The sequence below is a fragment of the Phasianus colchicus genome, chromosome 10 (assembly GCF_987193195.1).
Source record: "Phasianus colchicus chromosome 10, bPhaCol1.hap1.1, whole genome shotgun sequence".
NCBI lineage: Eukaryota > Metazoa > Chordata > Aves > Galliformes > Phasianidae > Phasianus > Phasianus colchicus.
This window is the reverse complement of record NC_143445.1, coordinates 5,304,786-5,327,183: the sequence shown is the minus strand read 5'-3', so window position 1 is coordinate 5,327,183 and position 22,398 is coordinate 5,304,786. Positions and strand designations below refer to the sequence as shown.

General features: G+C 39.3%; 1 protein-coding gene across 2 annotated transcripts in view; it reads right to left on the bottom strand.

Moving 5' to 3' along the window:
• RYK (receptor like tyrosine kinase) overlaps window positions 1-22,398 on the bottom strand; it is a 51,264-nt gene that overhangs the window by 15,008 nt on the left and 13,858 nt on the right. The window contains exons 2-9 of one of the 2 annotated variants that reach the window (XM_031596533.2): window positions 21,435-21,556; window positions 19,507-19,606; window positions 18,394-18,528; window positions 16,665-16,721; window positions 15,749-15,893; window positions 12,569-12,669; window positions 9,907-10,041; window positions 6,644-6,730 (exon numbers count right to left, since the gene is read on the bottom strand). In XM_031596533.2, coding sequence (XP_031452393.1) covers window positions 6,644-6,730; window positions 9,907-10,041; window positions 12,569-12,669; window positions 15,749-15,893; window positions 16,665-16,721; window positions 18,394-18,528; window positions 19,507-19,606; window positions 21,435-21,556 — 882 coding nt within the window. The remainder of the gene's footprint in view (window positions 1-6,643; window positions 6,731-9,906; window positions 10,042-12,568; window positions 12,670-15,748; window positions 15,894-16,664; window positions 16,722-18,393; window positions 18,529-19,506; window positions 19,607-21,434; window positions 21,557-22,398) is intronic. The other variant, XM_031596534.2, reaches the window with a different exon arrangement.

Here is a 22,398-nt window from a genome sequence, read left to right as displayed (position 1 = left end):
AGGCCATTCCTGGTTCAAGGCCAGAGAGCAGCTATTGGATTTTTACCTGTTTACAGAAGTTCATCTACAAAACTGTGTTTTAAATCCTCATTTACCAGCACTCTTCAGTCACGTGAATCATCATGATGCTCACAAAACACCTGACATGTTCAAGAGTTCTGAGATTGCACTAACTTGCTCATTATGAGCAAGGAGCTCTATCAATTGCTGAGCATCATACCCTACATTCAGTGGGTGGTAGCACATCAGGAAAGAGTTGCTCCACACCTCAAATTACCTACCAGAGATGAAAAAGCAGCAATTACTTGAATACTGCAGTGGTTATCTGATCAGCTGGATGACTTAAAGAACAACATTATAGGTCAGATCCTCCAGAATCACAAATTAGCAAACACCGTATTATGACTTCAGGCTTTAAATCGTAGCTTGGTCATTAAAACAGATTACTTTAAAGAGCAAGAAAGTAAAGCAGAATTGTAAAGGCAACACAGCCAAAGGTTTCAAAATTCAAACAAGTTATTCCAGAGCATTTCTACAGCCTGCTATGGGCAGTTTCTGTCAGCACTGCTACAATAAGTAGCTGCACAAATCACTGCAGCCAGGAAATCTAGGCTTCTGATGAACACGTCTCTTGACAGCAATATCAAAACAGATGTTTTAAGCTACATAAAAGAGCAGAGAAACATGATTTAGGGATGATGTTTTTTCCTATGTAACAAGAGAGGAACCTAGAGTTGCAGCAACAAACAGCAACAAATCAACAGTTCTTTGCTCAGAGATCTACTCAACTTCAAATAAATGTGAAAGTAAAAACAAACATGAAACAGAACAGGAGAAGGAAGAGAACTGAATTAATGTTTCAGTGTCAGTCAACTGCTAAGGCAGCAGGTAACAAAACTGAGATATGAGTAGTGGTTTTAACTCATTGTAAAGGAAAGCATACACTGGAATGTGAGTTGTTTGTTTGTTTTTTTTCCTGTAGAAACATAAAACAGCAGATATTTAAATTATGAAATTGAAGTAGAACTTCAGACATCACCTACTACCAAACTTCTCTTTTTTAAGTGTAGATTGTACACAGATAAGTTCTTTCAACATACTGGGTCTGAATGAGACAATGCATTTTATATAAACTTACAGGAATTCACTATTTTCCTTTAAATTCAACATCCTTCCATTGTGAATAAAAATAAGAAAACCCAGAGTAGAAGCAGAACTTTTCTTAACTTTTTTGTTGTAACATTGTCTTCTAAAAAATAGGATCCTGCATTCTGCTGTGGGAGGTTAAATAGCTGTTATTTTAAGAAGGTATTGTGTGTGTTTAACATGTCTAAGGCATGACCTTGCAAATTTTAATGAAAATCGCTTCTAAATGTAAAGTCAGCGCTGTTTAAAAATGGCACCTTGGGAACCACTGGGTGAGCTCAAGGTTGTGGTACACAGTATGCATAACAGAAATAAGAAATCCTTCTATTTATTAATGCAAAGCTTATTAAACGTACATCTCATCCAACTATACCTTTCATTTTCCCACTTTGCACAATCTAAAAAGTTCTCAGGAACTTTTTCAGTCTCCTAAATGTAATGAAGAAGCCCCAAAGGCCACCAACTTGCACTCAGTTCACAAGTAGGCCAAAGCAGACATCAAGTGAATAAGAGCAGAAAAGGATCTATAAGCTATGGACAGTTCAGTCAGAATGACTTCAACATACAGCTTAACATCTAGTGGGTTTCCTCATGCCTATAACACAGCACAAGCTTGCACTGATGTTCTGTTTTAGCTCATACTAGAGAAGTCTTGTGCAGTACAAATGCTCTGAAGCCAGCTGTGGTCCTGAGATGTACCAGGTGAATTCACTAAGCTCCTCCAAAGCTTCCACCGTGATCTATGCTCAGCACATGGGGTGTTCTTTGAGCAGCCACTCTGAGCTAGATTGACAAGATATAAAAGTCAACTAACAGTGTAATGATGTAATTAGTCAATGTTGCTGAAAAAGAGTCCTTTAGCGACCTATGACGACGTGAACAAAACTAAAAGCTTTGTTAAAGTTAGTAAAAAGAGGAGTCCTAAGAGTTAATCTTCACCTACACTATGTCTTTGTTTCCAGGGCTTTTCATGGGTGGATTGTTTTCAAAAATTCCTTTTTTGTACAGAAGAAAAATGTTAAGTGGTTAGAAAATGAAATAGAAGTAGCCAGGTTATCTCAAACAGCAAGATTGGTTGTTTTTATTAAAAATGTACCTTGGCCAGAATATGAGTCAGGTTCTGTATAGCTCAAATTCACCTCATGTATTCCTGGAATAATACAATTCCATTTGTTCTCCAAAATTTTTCTCCTTTGCAGGAAAAGCAACATTAAACAATGTATTCCTTAAGTCAAAATACGTAACAGTGTTCCTTCTTTTCTGAAGTACAAAGCTCTAAAGATTCCCAAAAAAGTCTGTCACACCACTGTAAAGGCAGGAGAGATCTGACAATTACAGGCAAGAAACGTAATTCCAGCTCTAATAAACAGCCCACCCAAGGCACTTCCTAAAGTTTAGAGTGGTTGGAAAACATCCATCAGAAAAGAAAATGAAGCATTACAACTACATAAAACAATTATATTGCATGGCAAGAAACACAGTGAGAAATCAGGTGGCAGTTATGTCTCTCACGTTCCTCACAAAGAACCTATTCAAGTCATGTTGATCCATGGATTCTGGCACCCCAAAAATAGTACATGTATCATTGTTCTTACTGATAATGATGTACTTCCATAATGAATCTTCATGAAAGTGAATTATAGGGAAAAAAAGGGAAGCAAATTATCCAAAAATAAGTCTGAATGTGAAAAAAGCTGAAGCTTTCATAATGACGACTAGGAAATTAACACAGTGAAACTCTGAACTGTAACTAGAAAACTGCATGACCTAAATGAAGGATCTAGAGAAGGTATAAAAAAAAGAGACATCTTTTTCCCTGGGCGTGCAGCCTTCATACCCCTAAAGTTATTAAAGCTTCCAGAAAGTCGCTTCTAATTTTGCCAACCGATACCTCTTTTTTTTGTTGCTCCTCTTCAGCTTTTTTCTTTTTGGCACAGAGCACTTCCTACATAAGGAAAGATTCATGCATCCAGACATGCTCTCAAATGATAGATGATATACCATCAGAAAAAAAGACAAATTATTGTATTTCATGAACATGCAGGTAGAAGGTTTGTCACTATCTAGGGCATGTTACAACTTTTCTTTGGAACATAATACAGTTAGATGAGAGAAAAACATTTTCTAAGGGATCTGGAGTGAACTTCTAGCACTGGAGGATTAACTCGACCTTCACACTGTATCCTTACAAGGGATACAACAAAAAAAAAAGTGTTTCCAAATTGCAGTGCTACCACCTCACAAGCCATGTACACAGTAAGAAGTCACTGAATTGGTCGAAAAGCACTTTGGTGACTTCATTAATTGCTCAGCTAAAAGTCCCAAAACACTGAAGAGTTCAGTCTCAGTGACAAATTCTGTGATGTCTCTCAAAAGGAAGCAGAAGCAGTAGTCCTAACACCAATTTAATGATTTCCTTAGTACAGTAGAGGCCTTCTGAAAGCCAACACGTGAGCTGCCCATGGCTCAGAGAGGCCTGCCAGGCACCAGCATACTGTTTGCAGGACATTTTAGGACATACCCACAGGATAATCACTTATCCACTATACTTTCTCACTTTGCATTGTGCAAAGTTACTACATTTAATATTGGAAACACCCAGTCACAAAGCAACTTGTGTGCCAGTAAACTGGTCTCTATACTGGGGCTGATAGGATATATCCAGTGACATAGTTGACAACTACATCAACTACGAATGCATCTAGCCAAAGCTTGAATAAAGTAAAGCTTTTCCTGTAAATTAGACAGTCTAATTGTTTCTAACAGTTCTGTACAGACATTAGATGTACCAGTAAGGCAATTTTTAAGCCTTTTCTTGCTGACAGCATCAAATAGTTCAGTATAAAAATGAGAAGACAAAGCTCCATTAGTTTTAGAAGGAAGTTGTTTCTTGTGGTGAATATTGTAAGAATATTGTAGACAGCAATCTAGCCCCATTAATAAAATCTTTTCTGCCTTATTTTACTGGAACCTTGTTCTCAGAGAAAATAAGTGAGAGAAGTTCTAGTTTGGAAAGAAACATACTGATTCTATTTGGCCTATCCAGATACTACTCTTCCAAAGAGTTTCTTCTATTAACAATTCCAGATTTAAAGCTGCAGCAACCCTAGCTACCCCAACTACCCTAACAACGAGCCAGTCAGTGCAATGTCTCAAGCTCTGATCCTGATAAGAAAGAGGTCTTTTCTCTCAGGAAGGCTATCAGATTATTTACTCTTTCTTCCCCACAACACCTGTTGAAAAAGTTTCAGTTCCCCTTTTTCAGAAAGTCTGAATGCCTCCACTAGTTTTTATTTTTCTTGTAATTGAGAGTATCATTGGACTCTACCAACATCAGAACACATTGTGGGGAAAAAAACTAAGATACAGCATATGCTTTTCCAGGGTAACTTAGCTACAAAGACTTTTTTCCCTTGTTTCTTTTCCATGACCCTCTGGTTCCTTTTTTTGCCTGTAGCAACAGAGATATTTAAGTCAGTGTTATAGTTCTTTTTCTCTTCTGCAGTTCGACCCTACTCTGTGTTTGTGCCAAAATAGGACAGTGTGTGTGGTCACAGGACAAAGTAGATCAAGGAAAATTCAGGTTAAGAGCATTTTCGCACTCTCTTTTTTTCCAAGCAGACCAAATTCCTAACTTTGTACATGACCCAGCTGCACACACAGCCATCACAGCCAAGGTACAAAGAGGAAACTGCTTAATATTGGCTCTACAAATATACTGCTGTAAGGAGAAGAGGGGATGTTTATTAGTTATTCTCCTAGCAACGTTCTGCTGCCCAAGCCCGTACTTTTTCACAGAAACATCAACAGAATCTATTATCCATGCAGACAATGAGTTTATACTTTTTAAAGCTAAGAAATTCTCTAGTAACAACAATTATGCAAATACCATTGCTCTGTTAAGACTATTGTGCAGTATGGAGCTGCAGCTAGCAAACCTTTCAGTGCAAAGCAAAACATTAGGAGAAAGGACATGGACTGTATCAAAGACAGACTGTCTCTAAGCAATATCAAGGGAGAAATGTTTCTTTAAGAGCAGACTGGAAGGCTTATGCTGGTAAAGAAATCAGAAAAGCAGTGCTGGGAAGCAGCTCAACTAAGACATGTTTTTGCAGATGTCGTCTTATTTCCATGCTATCAAGTAAGCATACAGATGTCAAAGTGCCCGAGTTCACAACAATCTTAGATGTTACAGGAGTAATAGTGTCTGTTGACTCTGCGGCAGTGAAGAGAACCAAACAAGACAGCAAAAGGGATCACAAGTTAAGGTAACAGTGGTGGATGAAGCAGCAACTTTGAGAGCTTTGTGGAACACAGGAGTGCCAGGCTCACAAAACATGGGATAAAACTTTTGCCAGCTACGTGAAATAAAGAAAATGAAACCCCAAACTGTCTGGCAGGGAAGGAAAGAAGAGCCAAAATTAGGAAAACTTGCCAAGATACTGGAAAGAAGCAGAACTGTCTTTAATTGAGGATGTTTGATTACTTCTTGCTACTAAAATAAAAAAATCCCTACAAGATACTAGCATTTTACAAAGTGAACATTTTTTGCTATGTCTGAAACAAAGCCAAAGACAACTTCAGTATTCAGAGTTCCAGATAGCACCATCCTGGCAAGCAGAAAGTCCCAAGGTCCTCCCAGAGGGTGACAGATCCACTTTTACAGAAGCCCTCTCTGGATTCAACAGGGAAGGAAAATGCTACAGAATGGAAGTGTACCACCTCAGAAGCACTCAAAAAAAAAAAAAAAAAGAAGCATCTTGAGAGTAACTGGCATCCTGGAAAAAAAAAAAAAAAAGGCCCAATATATTTTGGAGCAGCAGGCACAGTACCTGGCACTGGCCTATCTTCACTGGCAAAGCACACCACCCTGGCTAGGCCTACATCAAGAATTACATGCAGTTAGAGAATGCAACAACATCCATCTCAGACTGTCATGAGACATGTGCAAAGTAGGGATGCTTTTTAGCTACTTTTATTCCGAAACAGGTTGATCTTAAATTCCTCTCCTTTAAACAAGTGTTAATATTCTTCCAAGTAGCTTCCAAGCTGAACTGATATAAGCATATATCATGTATGTATATATGTGTACGTACACATATATACACCACTGGTTGAGAAATACCAAAAGGTATTATCATAACTTAAAGTAAGTGACAGAAACTGGTGTGCCTCACCAGTGTATTTCTGTGTATTTCAGAGACAGGGGGAAGGCTCTATGTGTTCCATGCAAAAGGGAAAAAGAAAATGAGATTTTGTACAAGAAAAATGAATAAGCTGAAGTATGTGATGATGCAGTAACCGCAGGCAGTTGTGAACAAGTACATTCTTCTTTCATACAAAATCACTGTTTGCTGGCTGACAACAGCACCCAAATTGATTGCAGTTTTTTGATATTACTATCCTTTACGTGGCTTTTGCTTAACTGCTTTTAAAGACAGATTTGATACACTCAGGCCAAACAACTGGACAAAGTGAAGTCTTCAAGTAAACATACCTTTAACAGTTTTCACAAAAACTTGTTTTTCTTTACTGGGATCTTTTTCCTCTATTAGTATTCCATGGAAAATGCGCCCAAATGTGCCTATGAAGAGAACATAAAATTAGTAAGCACTATATGTTTAAAACACACTGACAATGCTGACAGATTAAACACCCATTAAAAACCCACTACCTTGAAATGTATCTGCCACAGCAGAAAGTTAGGAGTAATGGAAGGTAAAGCTTAAGCCCTGAATGCTTAAGTGGATCAACAAGAGTACCAACAACAGAAAACCACCTCTCCATCAGCAGGAACTGGATTCAGAGCTATACGTAGCAAAGACTGAAAGCTCTAATTTCAGAGGAAAATATAAAAAAGAAAAGCAAAAATGAGACAATGACAGCAACAGAACCTGGTTAATTAATTTAAGTATTGACAGGTAATTTATGTAGGGCAGTTGACAGCCTGTGCTAAAACTTGGAGCTCCATCTTTTCTGCATACAGTCAAGTCAGGAATTCCCCAGGCAAAACATTCCTCAATTATACTTTTTTTTTTTTTTTATGTACACAGAAGTAGAGCATTCAACAAAACAGTACTTACATAGTACAGTTTGTGAATACAGTATTACATTATAAAAATGTGACACTCCTTCTTCAAAGATTTATTTTGGTTTTATTTTTTCTGGCTTTTTTCCCCCCCCAGTCTTCAAAATTTTTCCACTCGTGTATTTTAACAAAATTATTCCAAGAAAAAGAACTATACTGAACAGCTGTACATATCCCAGCATAAAGTTCAACTCTTATCTGATTCCTCAGTACTCAGTAGGATGAGTGCAATATATATATATATATTTTAAATCATCTACCATGAGACTGCATATAAACTTCGTGAGATATGCTATGATCCCACTTGCAGGAATCAGATGGCTCTGAACATTACAGCTACAGGTAAGAGACAGTACAAAGAAGCACAGCCTTCACCTTTATCAATGACCTGGATAATGGGACTGAGTGCACTGTCAGCAAGTTTGCTAATGACACCAAGCTGAGTGGTGCAGTTTATTCAACCAAAGGATGGGATGCCATCCAAAGGGATCTGGACAGGCTTGAAAATTTGGCCCACAAGAACTTAATGAGGTTGGACAAGGCCAAGCACAAGGTGCTGCAATTGGTTTGGGGCAACCCCAGATACAGGAAAAAAACAATATAGCACCCATTTTTTAAGAAGGGTAGAAAGGATGACTCAGGAAACTACAGACCCATCAGTCTCACCTCAGTGACAGAGAAGGTCATGAAGCAGACCCTCCTGGAAGCTATACTAAGACATATGGAAGAGGAGATGAAATGGAACAACCATCATGGCTTCACCAAGGATAGGTCCTACCTGACCAACCTTGCAGCTTGTTATGATTGCGTAACTTTATCTGTGGACACGTGAAGATCCACTGACACCATCTATCTGGGCTTCTATAAGGCCTTTGACACAGTCCCCCATAACATCCTTCTCTCTGAACTGGAAAGATATGGATTGATGGGTGGACTGTTTGATGTACAAGAGACTGATTACAAGATCATACCCAGAGTGGTGGTCAATGTTTGGATGGAGATCAGGGACAAGTGGTGTCCCTCAGGGGTCAACACTGGGAGTGGTGCTCTTTAACATCTTCATCAATGACATCAACAGTGGGATCAAGTGCACTCTCAGCAGTATGTGGATGGTGCCAGAGTGATGTGGTCAATGTGCCTGAGGGATGGGACACCATTCAGAGAGACCTAGACAGGCAGAGCAGTTGGCCCAGGTGAACCTCATTAGTTTCAGCAAATCCAAGCGCAAGATCTGCATCTGCATTCTAGCAATTTCTCCTATTAGTACAAGTTGGGAGATGTAAGGATGGAGCACAGTCCTTCTGAAAAGTACTTGAGGTTAAAAGAGGGGAGGTTAAGATTGGACATCAGGAAGAATTTATTACTTTTTTTTATAATAAGTGTGATGAGGCACTTGAACAGGTTGCCTAGAGAGGTAGTGGATGTCCCATCACTAAAGACATTCACAGTGAATGGGGCTCTGAGCAACCTGATATAGTTGTAGGTGTCCCTGTTCACTGCAGGGGAGCTGAGCTTGATGACCTCTAAAGAAAGGATGCAGACCATCAGAGCAGGTCCAAAGGAAAATCATGAGGATGATCAGAAGGTTGGATGCACCACTCCTATGACGAATGGTTGAGAAAGCTTGGGGCATTCAGCTCAAAGAAGAGAAGGCTCTGGGAAGATCTCATTGCATCCACATCCCTGAATAAGTTCAAGGCCAGGTTGGTGGAGGCCCTGGGCAACATAAGCTGGTGGGCAGCACCCCTGCCCATGGCAGGGGGTTGGAAGTGGGTGGGTTGTTGGGCTCCTTCCAACCAAATCCATTCATTTTATGATCCAAAACATCCTCCACATGTAAATACATTTTTGCACAACCATTGGACTTGAGAGCAAAGCTATCAGCTTAAAGATTAAAGCCATACATCAAATCAGAATGTTTGGCAACCTCACATTGTTTTCCAGATGGGGATGTAAAGCACTTTGCAGTTCTGCCTCTAAAAGATGACTATCTTAAATGTGTAGCTTTGGAAAAATTTGGTTTCTTATCAAGCTATGGGGATGCAGACCTAAAGTTGCAGTACTAACCATTAGTGACAGAAATCTAAATATTTAAGTCTATTTTCTAAATTCAATATAAAGTAAAAACAATTATTGTTGTAAATGAACACTTCTGAAATGAAAATTAAGCAACAAAAGAAACTGTAGTCTAGTTTTTTCATAGCAGAACTGTTAATTTTGCATTTGATAAGATTTTCACATTAGCTATTAAATGGAGACTGACTGAATTTAGATGACAGACACTTTTTCCCCCCTTAAGTGAAGTTCTCCTGCAATAACTTTGCAGTTGAGTTACTCAACCACTTACAGCCTCAGCTGATTACCTCACTCCCTAGCCATCTCACCCTTTCATTTATTTTTCTTTTTAAACGACCAGATTATTAACACAGACAATTATTTACTCTGCATAATTAGTCGCTCCCATGTTCTAATGCATTTTAGAAGCCGCTTCCCCACACCCCCCGCACCCCAAATGCAAACATCATCCATCATTCTTTACCTCCACAAAAGTTATAAAGATCAGCAACATCACCCATGATTAATCTCAGAAAAATCTTGCAAAAAGAATAAGCCATACATATATATATAAAAACCACACTGTAACCAACAAGTGTCTCGAGGGCTGTAAATACCTTCTTGGAGCACATCTTTTAGAGTTATCCTCTCCCTGGAGATGGCTATATCCTTCACTTTAGCTTTTGCTTCCATTAGAGTGACACTTTTAAGATCATTCTTCTCTATCCGTAACGTAGGATAACCTGAGGAGCCAGCAGAGCCAAACAAACCAATATAAATACCCTTATTATAAGACCACAAGCACATTGCTTCACCTCAGCACCACCTACAGGTACAAAGACATGCAAGCAGTGTGTACTTAGGAAGATTATGTACAGTATTAAACAACAAAGAAATGCACAAGAGAAGCCAAACGTAGCAATCACACAAATCTATATGATGTTGTACAACTGAGACTCATTATTAACACCAAGTAAATAAAGCTCCTTCTTGCATACTGAAGCAGATTAACGTAACACTGCACTTCCCTCTCAACAGGGAAATAAAGACTGAGGTTAGAAACTGCTGAAGACTTGCTGGATCAGGAAAACGCCTTACCCGGTACTGCATCAGGAGCACAACCAGAATCAGCAGTGCCCTCTTCTGGGCATGAGACACATCTAGCTAGATACACCAACATACTCAAAAAGGCCTGAGTGTTTTTGTAGCAAGACCTTGAATTACTAGAGAAAGTTTGAGAGTCACTTTTATGATAAATTTTAAGTGTCACTAAAAACAAGGTTAATACAACTGTGATAGGCCTAACAGTGTTCTTCCTGTTTATTTTTTGCATCCAATTTTTTTCTTCTTACACTCAGTTTCACTGTTCCCCATGTTACTGGTAGTATCCAACCCTCGTCCCCAAAAAAGGCATTCTGAAACAATACATATTGAACACAGCAAGCCAATGAGTGCCACTGCTTCCACGTTCATCTCAGTGAAGAGCTCAATTATCACTAAGGATACAGTCACCTTCATGGCAAGTCTTTTGCAAGAGGCTCGTTAACAAGTTTCCAGGGATCACACTAACTAGATGACATCGCTTAGAGAGCCAATCTAAAATCCTGAGGTTGACAGCACATCAACAGCACACTGTTCTTTGGGATGAGAAGTGGTACACAAAAAGATAGTGGGTGAGAAGAGGGGCAGGTGGAACAGTAATTAGGAAAACCAGCTTAAAAATTATTTGCATGCTATGGTCTCTTCCAAACTCTGCGAAAAATCAATTTTTAATGGATGCATTTGTCTTAATGCTTCTACCATAAAAAGTTTCCAGGCAGCTTTTTCCAAAACAGATGAACTTAGATGACAAAAATCTCTTCTGTTTAGGGAAATATTAATTCAATTTAGAAGAAAGCCAAGACTTTACCAAAGCTGCAGGAGTTCAACTCTTTGTTCCCACACCTGGGGAGGAAACTGGGCAAAACACTAGCACTGAATAGTAGTTAAAATACTCATACAGTACACCACCATTGATTTGGATGGTTAGTATCAATACTAAGTGCAGCCAGAAGGAAACAGAAGAAACTTTTGGCTCTTACTGCTTGCTTAAAAAAAAAAAAGCCATTAATCATTATTTAGCTGGCTCTAAAGAGTAAATATTGCACTGTACAAAGGATAGATGTTGATGCTTTTACTTATTAGATTGCTGAAAGAAAGTCTCTTCAGGTTATTTATACAAAAAACTTTTGTGCACTACAGAATGAAGAATCATTGGCAGCAGATAAACAGAGACACTTTCTTGAAAAGCCTGGTAATTCCTACTCTATTCAGAAAAACAACTGATTGAGATTAACAAAGAAAGCGTTCATTTCCCTGCCAGGGGAATATTTCCCCTATATTTCCCTCACTTTATAACATATACCCTTACCTCACTTCAGATCTTTCAGAGCAAGTTTTAGCAGTACTTTGAGCCAATTCTGTCTGGGCTAAATCCTGCTTTCTTTCAGTGTCCAGTCACATAGATCCATACCCCACCTGAAGCACCAAAACTGGTGTTCATCTCGCTAGGCTGCACACCAATTCAGAGATCCCAGCCAACCAAAAACCAAACCACACCGGAAGAAAATCAACATTTGGCTGGTTCTGCTCCCTGATTTGGTTAGCAGTCTAGTTGCTTAAGTGCCAGCACAAGGGAAAAGGCAAATCACAGTCAGTCCAGCCTTCAATGAGACTGAATTGCCAGGGAATCACGTCTTATCTTCAAACCCTGAATGCAGGAAAGGTCAGCCTTCAATAGCTTTATGCTGTACAAGATATCCTTCCACTAAGGCTGATGAACAGTAATTGCAGAAGTAAACACTCTCTGTAGATAACAAATACCTTCAGGAATCACAGAACTAAACACAGAATGTAGCTAGTATCAGTTCCCAGAATGATCTATTACAGAGCATGTAATGCACTGTCACTTTCACTGTCTCCCATCTCTTTCTTAAAAAAAAATAAATAAAATCAAGAAAAGCTATTTAAAAGAAAGCACACACGTCACCCTTGTTACACCATCACACTCATGAGATGACTCCAGCATCCCAGACCATATGCAGATTTCAATCTTGACTATGAGTGACAAAGGTGGATAAAACCATACATCACGCAAACTCTGAAGAGCAACTGACAGAATCAGGAGATTATTCCTGCTTTTCTCTCTTCCTTAATACAGAATCAGTGTGACCCATACTAACACTCCAGCTGCATCCAAGGCAGTCTGTGGCAAAGGTCTGTAATTAGATTAACACTTACTGGTTACTGGCGTTGCATTGTTGGGTGTGTCAGCTCTCAAGTACTGTGTCGTCTGCGTGGAAGGCTGGGATAAACCTTGCGAGCTACTGCTGTCACTAATGCTGTTTTATAAAAACAAAATTGGACGTGAACACGATTGTGTGCTGCTGCATTAAATTCAAAATTAATGTATCAAAGTTAAACATAGAAGATTTTCCAGATTGAACTTTGAAAATATTGCATTTTTGAAGTCTCATGCACACTGAACTGTATTTTGAGAAACTAAAGAAACCTTAGCACTTCTGTCCTTTGACTTTTGCCTTATTTTCATGTAAACTGACTATTTTTTGGTTTGCTTTCCCCACCTTTGATAAATGGAGATACATAAACTGACAAAACATTTATTGCAAAAGACATTCGCTTGTGCCAGAAACAACAAAGCCATTACATTCCAGAGAAGACTCATATGTCTTTACTTCTTGATGCCAACATCTCACTGAGAGGCAGTGCTAGCTTACAAGAGTTTGCAAGGAGTACCCTGAGCCAGAAAGGACAGATCCACATGGCAGCAGATAGGCACTAGTGATACATAACAGGTTGCAAAAAAAGTTAAGCCTAATTGGTGCTTCCTATCTCCTGTGTTAGAACAAACATCAAGACATTGTTCTGCAGTTCACCCTGCACCAATTTATCTGCCTCAGATCTCTTTTGCAGATTAAAATGTCAAGTCTGCTTTGCCATTTTTCACTGCTTGTCCTTCTTTCCTCTTCCCACAAGCCCTACCATGAATTTTCTTGACAATGGAACACACACAGTGTTCAATTTAAAACGTAGTAAGATGTCTCCTGTCTTATCCATAGGACAAAATACTGTCAAAGAAGTTACTGCAGCTGTAAAGGCCTCTCCTGCAGAATAATTAACATTTGCATTTGAGAATGCTACTGAGCACTGAGCTAGCAGTGCTAGCTATTCCTGTAGGATTTTCTGGACATATTTGCTGCTGCCCTCAAGGATGTTATGTTCATGAAGCAGGACTTCCTTCTTTTTTCTTCTAGGATAAAACGGGTAAGAAGTGGCTTTTCTTTTTTAAACCATAACCACATATGTACCAATATATTTTTTTTCCCCATTTCCTAACAGAAACTAATACTCAATAGAAAATATCAGGCTTATTGTGATCAGAGACTTGTAGCTGACATGGATTTTTTTTTTCCCTTATGTTACTTTAACACTCGTCTTCCAGCTGCAGAGTTCCAGCATAATTTTTTTCTGCACAAAGTCAAAAACCAAAGCTCACAGTCTAGCTACTCCACCTTAACTTCCTTCAGACTTTTTGAAAGAATATTCTCTGGTGCTAGCAAAAAAAAAAATGAGTGATAATAAGTTGCCATTTGAACTGTGTCTTCAAAGCTCCCCACTGTGATTCACTCTCCAGCAAGTCTCCCAGAAAGCAGTGTTCTGACACAGCCATCACAGCCAACGCTGATACAGCTTTGTTTTCTCCTCTTACTTTACCTTCCCTGAAAACTGCTTTTGTAACCTGATCACCGACCAGCCAGACAGATTTCTCTGGCTGGCTTCTTGCTGCTGGCAAGTCCAAAAAAAGAATTGTTTTGTGCCTGTGGCAAGTTTGAGAAAAATCTTTTTTTTTGGTCGGCTTTATTGTATTTTTAGGTTCAACTTGTATTTATTATCTTTGTCTTCTCACTCTCATGCAATCTCAGCTTTTTAAGGACTAATCCTTGCTTTTAACTACGCCCATTATCCTGCTGTTAAGCCATGCCAACTTTCTCTGGCACTTTTTTAAGTGCCTTTGATAGAAGGTATGTAAGCATTTGCTCTGAACTTTCAATACTATGTTCTTAAACAGTCCACATGCAGCCCATAAGCTCAGCTGCCCGTTTTTAACTTTTATTTAACAATCTCATTTTTATTTAGCTCTGCTTTTTGAAATTCAGGGCAATAGCAACAGGTTGGCTTTTTTCTGTTTTTGGTTTTCTTTTTTTTTTGTATCTCTGTTGCTCCTGTGAGGTTGTTAACCCTCACAACGAATCATCTTTGATTCAGATCCCCTTTGTAGAAACATTCTGAGCTTCTTATTCAAAACCGAATCAAAAGTTATTTCTTCTCCCATGCATTCCTGGGCTTGTTGCTCCATCAGGCAGTCACTGATCATATATATTATTAGAGTGTAACACTGAGGTTAAATTAAAACAGTGAAGCAGTTTCTCAGCTAAGCATTTGCGGGCTCTTATTCACACTGCAAAAAATCAAGTCTAAACAGTGGAAGAAAAGGCAATTTGATCACGCTGCTAGATGAGGCACAGCCTCTCAAAACCTCTTAGAAGAACATATTTACATATACTAAATTTAATGCTTTTCTTTTATGAAGCAAACAAAGCTGTGCATCTTTCAATATTCTCTATTACTTAAAAATCTTCAGTAGACAATTTAGGAACAAGTAAATAGAGGAAAGCTGACAGGTCATTTGGTTAGATGATCTAGGACTAGAAAAACTCTTCAGGTACTACTTCTATTAATATAGCTAATCCTCCAAAATCCAAGTGATATGGGATCAAAGTAGCAGCAAAGGCTGAATGAAAAGCAGGGGGGCATCTGTCCAAGGCAGAGGACAGCTACCCCAAGAGGCTGCATGCAGGAACCAAAACCATTCAAGATACCCTCCTGAAGATGGAAACTACCTGCACACCCAACTGCTTTTCCAAAGTGTTTAGTTTTTCCCAGCTCCTGCACAGTTCCATCTGATGCAGCTTGTTCAAACAGCCTCCAAGAGAGCTTCAGTTTAGTTCTTGGTGTTTATTCCCCACTCAGAAAAATCCCACTCAAAACATTAAAAAGGAGATGTGTGTGTCAACTATATTGTCCCTGAGTTTGCATGTACCAATTTGGTTTAATTGAATCAAAAAACACATCTGGGAAAGAGAGATTTTCAGCTTTGTAACCAAACACTTGTAATTCCTAGACTTTACACCACGATCAAGGTGAACCACAACCCTCCACACCATCACCTGCAACTGCTGTCTTACTGCAGTACAGCACTTAGCACAACTACACACTAGTTGCTGCTGCAGCTTAGCAAAACTGCATGTTACTACAGAAAACTTACATCTGAGGCCAGAAATCCCAAAAGCCTGCATAAATACATGCCCCCAAAAGCTCTTGAAAACTCTGAATACGTACCTGTCATCCAATTCTATCCTCTTCATACTATGGAGATGCAAGACAGCTAGTATTATTGCTACCAGGAATATAACAGCACAGCACACGCCTACGCTGATGTAAAACACACGGGTAGAAGTGGTGGGAGCTGCATTTACAGGATCAACTGAAATACAAAGGTGAAAAGCTTCTGAATTGGTCTCAAAAAAAAAAAAAAAAGCAACCACAGATATTCTGTTAGTTCCCAAAAAGCTGACACAGCAGGATGACAGAACTGCTCCGAGACTCATCCCAAGAATCACCACTACCAAGGTTCAGCAGGTGAAGGGGCTGGCACAGAGACAGACGAGGGTGTCCCCTCAGCTACAGGGCACTATGGTTCCCTTCCTGCTGAGCAGGGACACAAGGATGGAAGCAGGAGAAGGCAAATTTTATCAGTAGGGCTCCTGAGTAATTCCAGCCACTTCCAATTTACAATCAGGAAAGGAAAACTGAGCAACTCTCCACTGCTTTCCAAAGCATTTTGGCAGAAGTGTTTGTGTTTCGGGTGCCATAGAATGAGCAAAGTCAGACAATTCCATGCAGGAGGGGCGTGAGAGTAAAGAAAACTAATTATAAAATATGAATGAATAGAAGTCAAAACTGCAAGCCACACAGATCCTGAAGTCAAGAGACTGATTAGAGTAATATGCAGTAAAACAGATCCCCAAGGACATGATTTAGAAAAAAAGCTGTTGTGAGAGTAGGTGTAGTTTTCTTCCTCTTCACTAGAGCATATTCCCAGGTAAACTCATTACCAAAAATCCCACTAAAATACTGGGTTTAGTAGAAACAACTTGGGGGGTTGTTTTCATAGAGAAAGTTGTGAAAACAAAGAATATCCCCAGTTTTTATTTTGTTTACACTTGGAGTAAGTGATACATTCAAGATTACTTACAGATAGCCTTGCTGCTATTTTTGTCGGATGTTGGAGATTTTACTTCTGGTTCAAGCTCTAAACAGAAGAGAGAAAGCCATTAAGCTTAGTAAACATGTGTTACTGCAATCCTTCAAAGGAAATCAATTGCCTCATTTCATTAAAAACAAATCTGTTTTTCCAAACAGACGAGCTGACTTAATGACTACAGTTATCTCCAGATTTCCATTTTAAAATGCCTAACCACTGTATAGTAGTAATAAAAAAAAAAAACACACACATAAGGGTCAGGTATTTCACCACTAACATATATGTCCACTGAGGCTGTGTTTGAACCCACTGGATCTACTTACCCTTCTGCTTGTCCAAGAAAGTGCAAAGCAGCAGAGAGTAGAAAAGACAGGAACAGAGTGACTGTATGTATGTACACTAAACAAAAACCCTACAAAATCAGCTCCTATGGGATAACAATTACTTTATTAATTGAATGTTCAGTGAACATTACTCAGATTCTAACACAACTTATCTATGAAGAAGTTAAGGGGTGCAGCCCTGGGCACCTTGCCTTCTCAGCTGATGCTGCAATCATGAGTGTTTTAAAATTGAAGGATGACAAAGGAAATGTCTATTTAAACATTTACTGAAAAAAAGAACAAAAGCCACATGGACATGCTTGGCTACTTGTGCAAAAATGATTCTTTGGGAAAGGGATAAATCTTCATTAAGCTTATTATCAGTCACTCTAATACTGAAAGTGCAAATCAAGGGAAAGCAGGCTGCAGAGATCACTTCAGATGAACTCCCTGAGGTTCCACATACACCTGAGGCAAAGTAATGGATTTCTGTGAGTGCAAAGACCCAGACCCACATCCTCATTCCTGCTCCCAGCTGCAAAAAGCCACCTCCTCCCCAGCACAGCCCCTGCTGACTCCTTAGGGAGCTACTTCAGTCTGATCAACTTCACAAAAAAGGAAAGCCAGAAAAAGATCTGAGAATTTTGCTTCTTTTTTGAACCTTCCAAGCACTTATTAGGAATGCCTTGAGCAAAACCACTAGCAAGTTCCCACATAGTGCTACCTTATACACTAAATTAAATTAGAAATCCCCAGATGCTCTACACCGCTCAACACACAACTTTCAAAAAAAGCTATTGACATGATTATGAACCCACAGAAACGTGATCTTTTTAAGAATTACTTCTGAGTAATTTAGGAAGTGGCCCTATTTCACACACCCTGATAACAATGTAATGCTTATGGAAATCCCCTCAGCTCATTCAGCAGCTCAGAAAGGTAGGAACGTATAAGCAGACTAGACTTCCCCCACTTAGAACACCTGAAAAAGTACCTAAGAAATCACAAAGTGAAACATTTCTATCCTTAAAATATGATCAGAAAGGCCTCCACTTGCACTATAAAGAGATACATTCTGAATTAAGAATAATTTTCTCGCAACATGAATGCCAAGGAACATGAGTCTCAGCATGATGTGCTAAAAAGCCACACCTTCATGCACATTTTGCATAAGTGCATCCTTGCACATTTGATGGACTCAATGCAACACAACACTTGTGGAATTCATTCCTTCATCACCTTATGCTTCTTCCAACAGTCCACATTTTTTGTCTGGAAGCCAAATTATTACTATTCCCTCTGTAATGCGCTCTTGTGGATTGCTACCTCGTGTTCTTAGTCCTGCCCATTCCCTTTATCTAACTAAAAACTGCTAAGTATTTGAAACAGTGCCTTACTTTTGTAGCACATTTTCCTTCGTTTGAAATTTAAAACTGTGATGTTTTTGGATGAGTTTATTGTCAAGTTGAGCTGCATTAATATTGTGACCTCGGAGTCGAGTCTGCCAGTGCAGGAGAGTTCAACACGAAACACTGCAAACAGACAACAAACAGACAGTACAATCACATTTGAGCACATCTCAGACATCATGTGACAATCACAAAAGCCTAAAGGGTGTATTTTTTAATAAATTTAATTATGTGTCATATTACAGTTTACAGTTTTCACTGTGACCACTAGCCATTCACTAACTCCAGAGCTGAAGCCCTCTCACAACAGAAAACTCTCATCACCCAAAACCAGAAAATTCCATTTTCCTCATTGCTTTTTCAGACACTATGAAAGTTAGCTTCTTCCACAATAGTTAAGTTTGAATATTTCAGTCTGTGCAAATATGACTGTAATCAGAGTTTGAACTAATCTGACAGTATTTATTTTCTAGCTTACATACCAGAGTTATTGATGCCAGCAGAGCAGACGCAACAAGTCTGATTCCCTGGTTTCTGCCTCCACAAAGCAGTGGTACAAAGCCAACATCAAAATAAATACTTTATTCCCACAGAGCACAAGGCAGTGAGGAATTGTCACTGAATCAACAAGGAACTGTGATCAAGTGCACACCTCCCAAAACACTTTCTATTAAAAACTCTACGGAAGACCTACTACATACTCAAACAGTTTTCTCAGTTTTAAATTTAGCAAAAACACTTTCACATGTTAATAGCTCCCATACATCTTGACATTAGGTATCTGTAGGCTAGCAAGATTCAAAGGCATGGACTTTAAAGTCCGTGCAACTGGTAATTACTATAGTTGAAAGGGAATGGGAAGCTTGTGTATGTGTCTATAAACACACACAATGTCATGTTTCCTTTCAAAGCAGATCTCTATCTGCCACTGAACAAAGGGAAAGACATTACTCTCACACCAGCAGTCAGTGTATAATACCCTTTCAGCAATGTTGTAACTGTTGCAGAAGACTTGTAAGCATATAACCTTAAACAGGAAAGGGTTAGAAAGCTAAGGCTATCAGTACTAGCTCGACAGGAGGTGTGGGGTTAACCATTTACCTGAGAGGGTGCGAGGAACTTCTCCTTGTAAGGAAATGTTGGCCTGGGGCATAGCCATAGCCATGGGATTATCTACCTGAAATCCCAGTTTATACTCAACCTGTAACAACAGTTGGGAGATTGGAGACATGTAAGAAATCTTCAAAGCAGTAAGAAGAAATGCCATATACTGTTTGATGCTTTTTTCCTCAGAATAAGAATAAATAAAATCCCATATCTTATTTTTGGGGAGGTGGAAGGAAGGGGAGTGCAACAACCCCAAGCACCAGGGCATTCTGGGGACACCCAGCTGGGAAGCAGCCTAAGGGCCTAAGGATCCTGGTAGACACTAAGATACACACTGCTGACTGATGTTCTAGCAAGGTTGATGGTATTCTTGGCTGCATTAGGCAAAGTATTACCAGTAGGTCAAAAAAAAAGGTGATCTTTCCACACTGCCCAGCACTGGTGAGACTGCAACTGGAATACCATGTCTTATTCTGAGCCTCCCAGTACAAGAGAGACCTGGGCATACTGGAAAAAGTCCAGTGCATGGCCACTAAGGTGCTGAAGGGCCTGAAGTACCTCTCCTGAGAGCAGAGACTGAGGAGCTGAGGTTCCTCAGCCAGAGAAAAGGCTCAGGGGGATCTCATCTACGTCCATAAATACCTGCAGGTAGAATACAATGGGAACAGAGCTAGGCTCTCAGCAGTGCCCAGTGACAACACAAAGAACACAGAGCACAAACTGGAACACCAGGAAACACTTCTGTGCTACATGGTGATATAGCACTGGCACAGGTTGCCCAGAGGGGCTGGGAGGGGTCTCCTCCTCGATGTTCAAAAGCTTCTGAACGTGGTCCTGAGCATCCTGCTCTGGGTGGCCCTGACTGAGCAGAGGTGGAACCAAAGGACCTTCAGAGTTCCCTTCAACATCAACTAGTATGCGATTCTGTAAAACAAAAATCCTATTCCAAATTCAGGGACAGTGACAAGGAGGCTGGGGGCAGGGACAGCAAAGCATGTAGCTCCCAGCTGAAGTTGTAACAATGAGGAAACTCCCTCAAAGGTCCTGTTCAAACAGCAAGTGACTGAACTGCCTGTGAAAATAGAACGTGGTATGAAGCAAAAGGGCATTATATGCAATAGCTTTTGTGGATCAGAATTCATATCCTGTAAGAAGCTACACCTCAGCAAGAAGAATACTGGCAGATGGAATCATTAGAAATTGCATTGGTGAAGTTATTAAACATTACTGTTTTTATTTCAGTCATTCCTGTTTAAGAACAGAAGAATAAACATTGCTCAGGTTTAAAAAAAAAAAAAAGGTCTGGCAGAGACTAAACAGATCATTTCACCTACAAAAATACATTAAGTAACTGGAAAGCCTTCACAGTGTAAAAGCATACGCGATCTTTATGACAGCTGTTGCTGTATGCTCCAACTACAGTAATTAACTGAAATAAAAAGCCCCTTCCATTTAATTGAGGCTCAATAATAACATACTAGATGCTAATTTTATAGATTCTCCTCATCTCCAGGAATATGTTTGTAGGAAACTCTAAAATACAATTGTTCTACATTTGATTTCCAAAGGCTGAAGCCTTGGTTCATGGCTGCTGCTTTTGTGTGTTCAGTTCACTACCAGAAGAGATTATACATAATAATATAGCATAAATAAAGCAATAGCTTTATTTATTATTGCAAAAGAGATAGAGTGCTTCAGAAGAAGCTTTCAACCTTTCTGAAACAAAAAAGGGACAGTTCCAATATATAACAATTTATTTTCTGCAATCAAATAAACAAAAAAGTAGCTAAAACAATGCATTATATCTTTTGCACCTAACATGTATTATTTTCCACAAAAAAAACCAATTATAACAGCAGGTGATCACTAAGCAACACAGACCATGCACTAAGTACTGCAACACAGAAGCTTTGCCTGCTTACCTTGGATTTAGCATGCCAACTGAAATGAAGATTGTTGGTTTCGCTGGGAATTAAGAGATTGAAAGACAATGCATAATGATTGACAACATCATTCCTCACGTAAGATAACTCCGCATCGAGTCCTGTAACAAGAACAGGAGGAGAACAGGTAAGACAAATAGAACCAGCAGTAACACACCAGAACAACTCTCAGCACCACCAGCTCCACTTTTTATTTGAATCTTAAAGCAAATACTTCCTCAAGTCCATAAATTCTATTGCAGGTTTGGAAACCAGTGCTCACGTATCAGCATTAACACGAGTGCTCCAAGCTCCTGGGAAAGCAACAATTTTACACGTTAATAAACAGATAGAAGTTGGAATGTCATGGAAGAAAACAAGACTCTTCATGGGGTTCACACCAAAAGAGGTACTGCAGACTCTTACAAACAAACCTGTCTATCACTGGGAATCATGCATCCAACTTTCTCTTATTTACAGCCGTGTAATCCTCAAAGTAAACTGCTATGGATCATCAGCTCTTTAACTGCAGTCAGTTCCTCCTGGAATAGCTCATTTCTTGATTGCCCTCCAAACCACTCAGGCCAAGACACATATGCACTATGGAATCAACTTCAAGGTAATTAGGTCAGAACACAAAGCACATAATGAGACAAACTGCATTTGTACACAAGTTAATACTAATATTTAGTATTTATAATTTGCTTTCTGAAGTTTTCAGTGCTCCTAGAAAACTGAAAGACCCAGAGAACCATTTACTAAAGAGTAACGAGGTATTTTCTTTAAGATGCTTAAGATTTGATAATATTATCATTACTTAAGCTGTCATTACTGTTTGCTGCACAAGGATGCAGCGAATACAAGACAGGACTCAAAAGCTTGCCCTGGGTATTATCAGCAATTTGTAGTAAAACAGTCACTACTTATTAGCCCCATTCCCTGCCACTGTAAAATTACTTTAGGC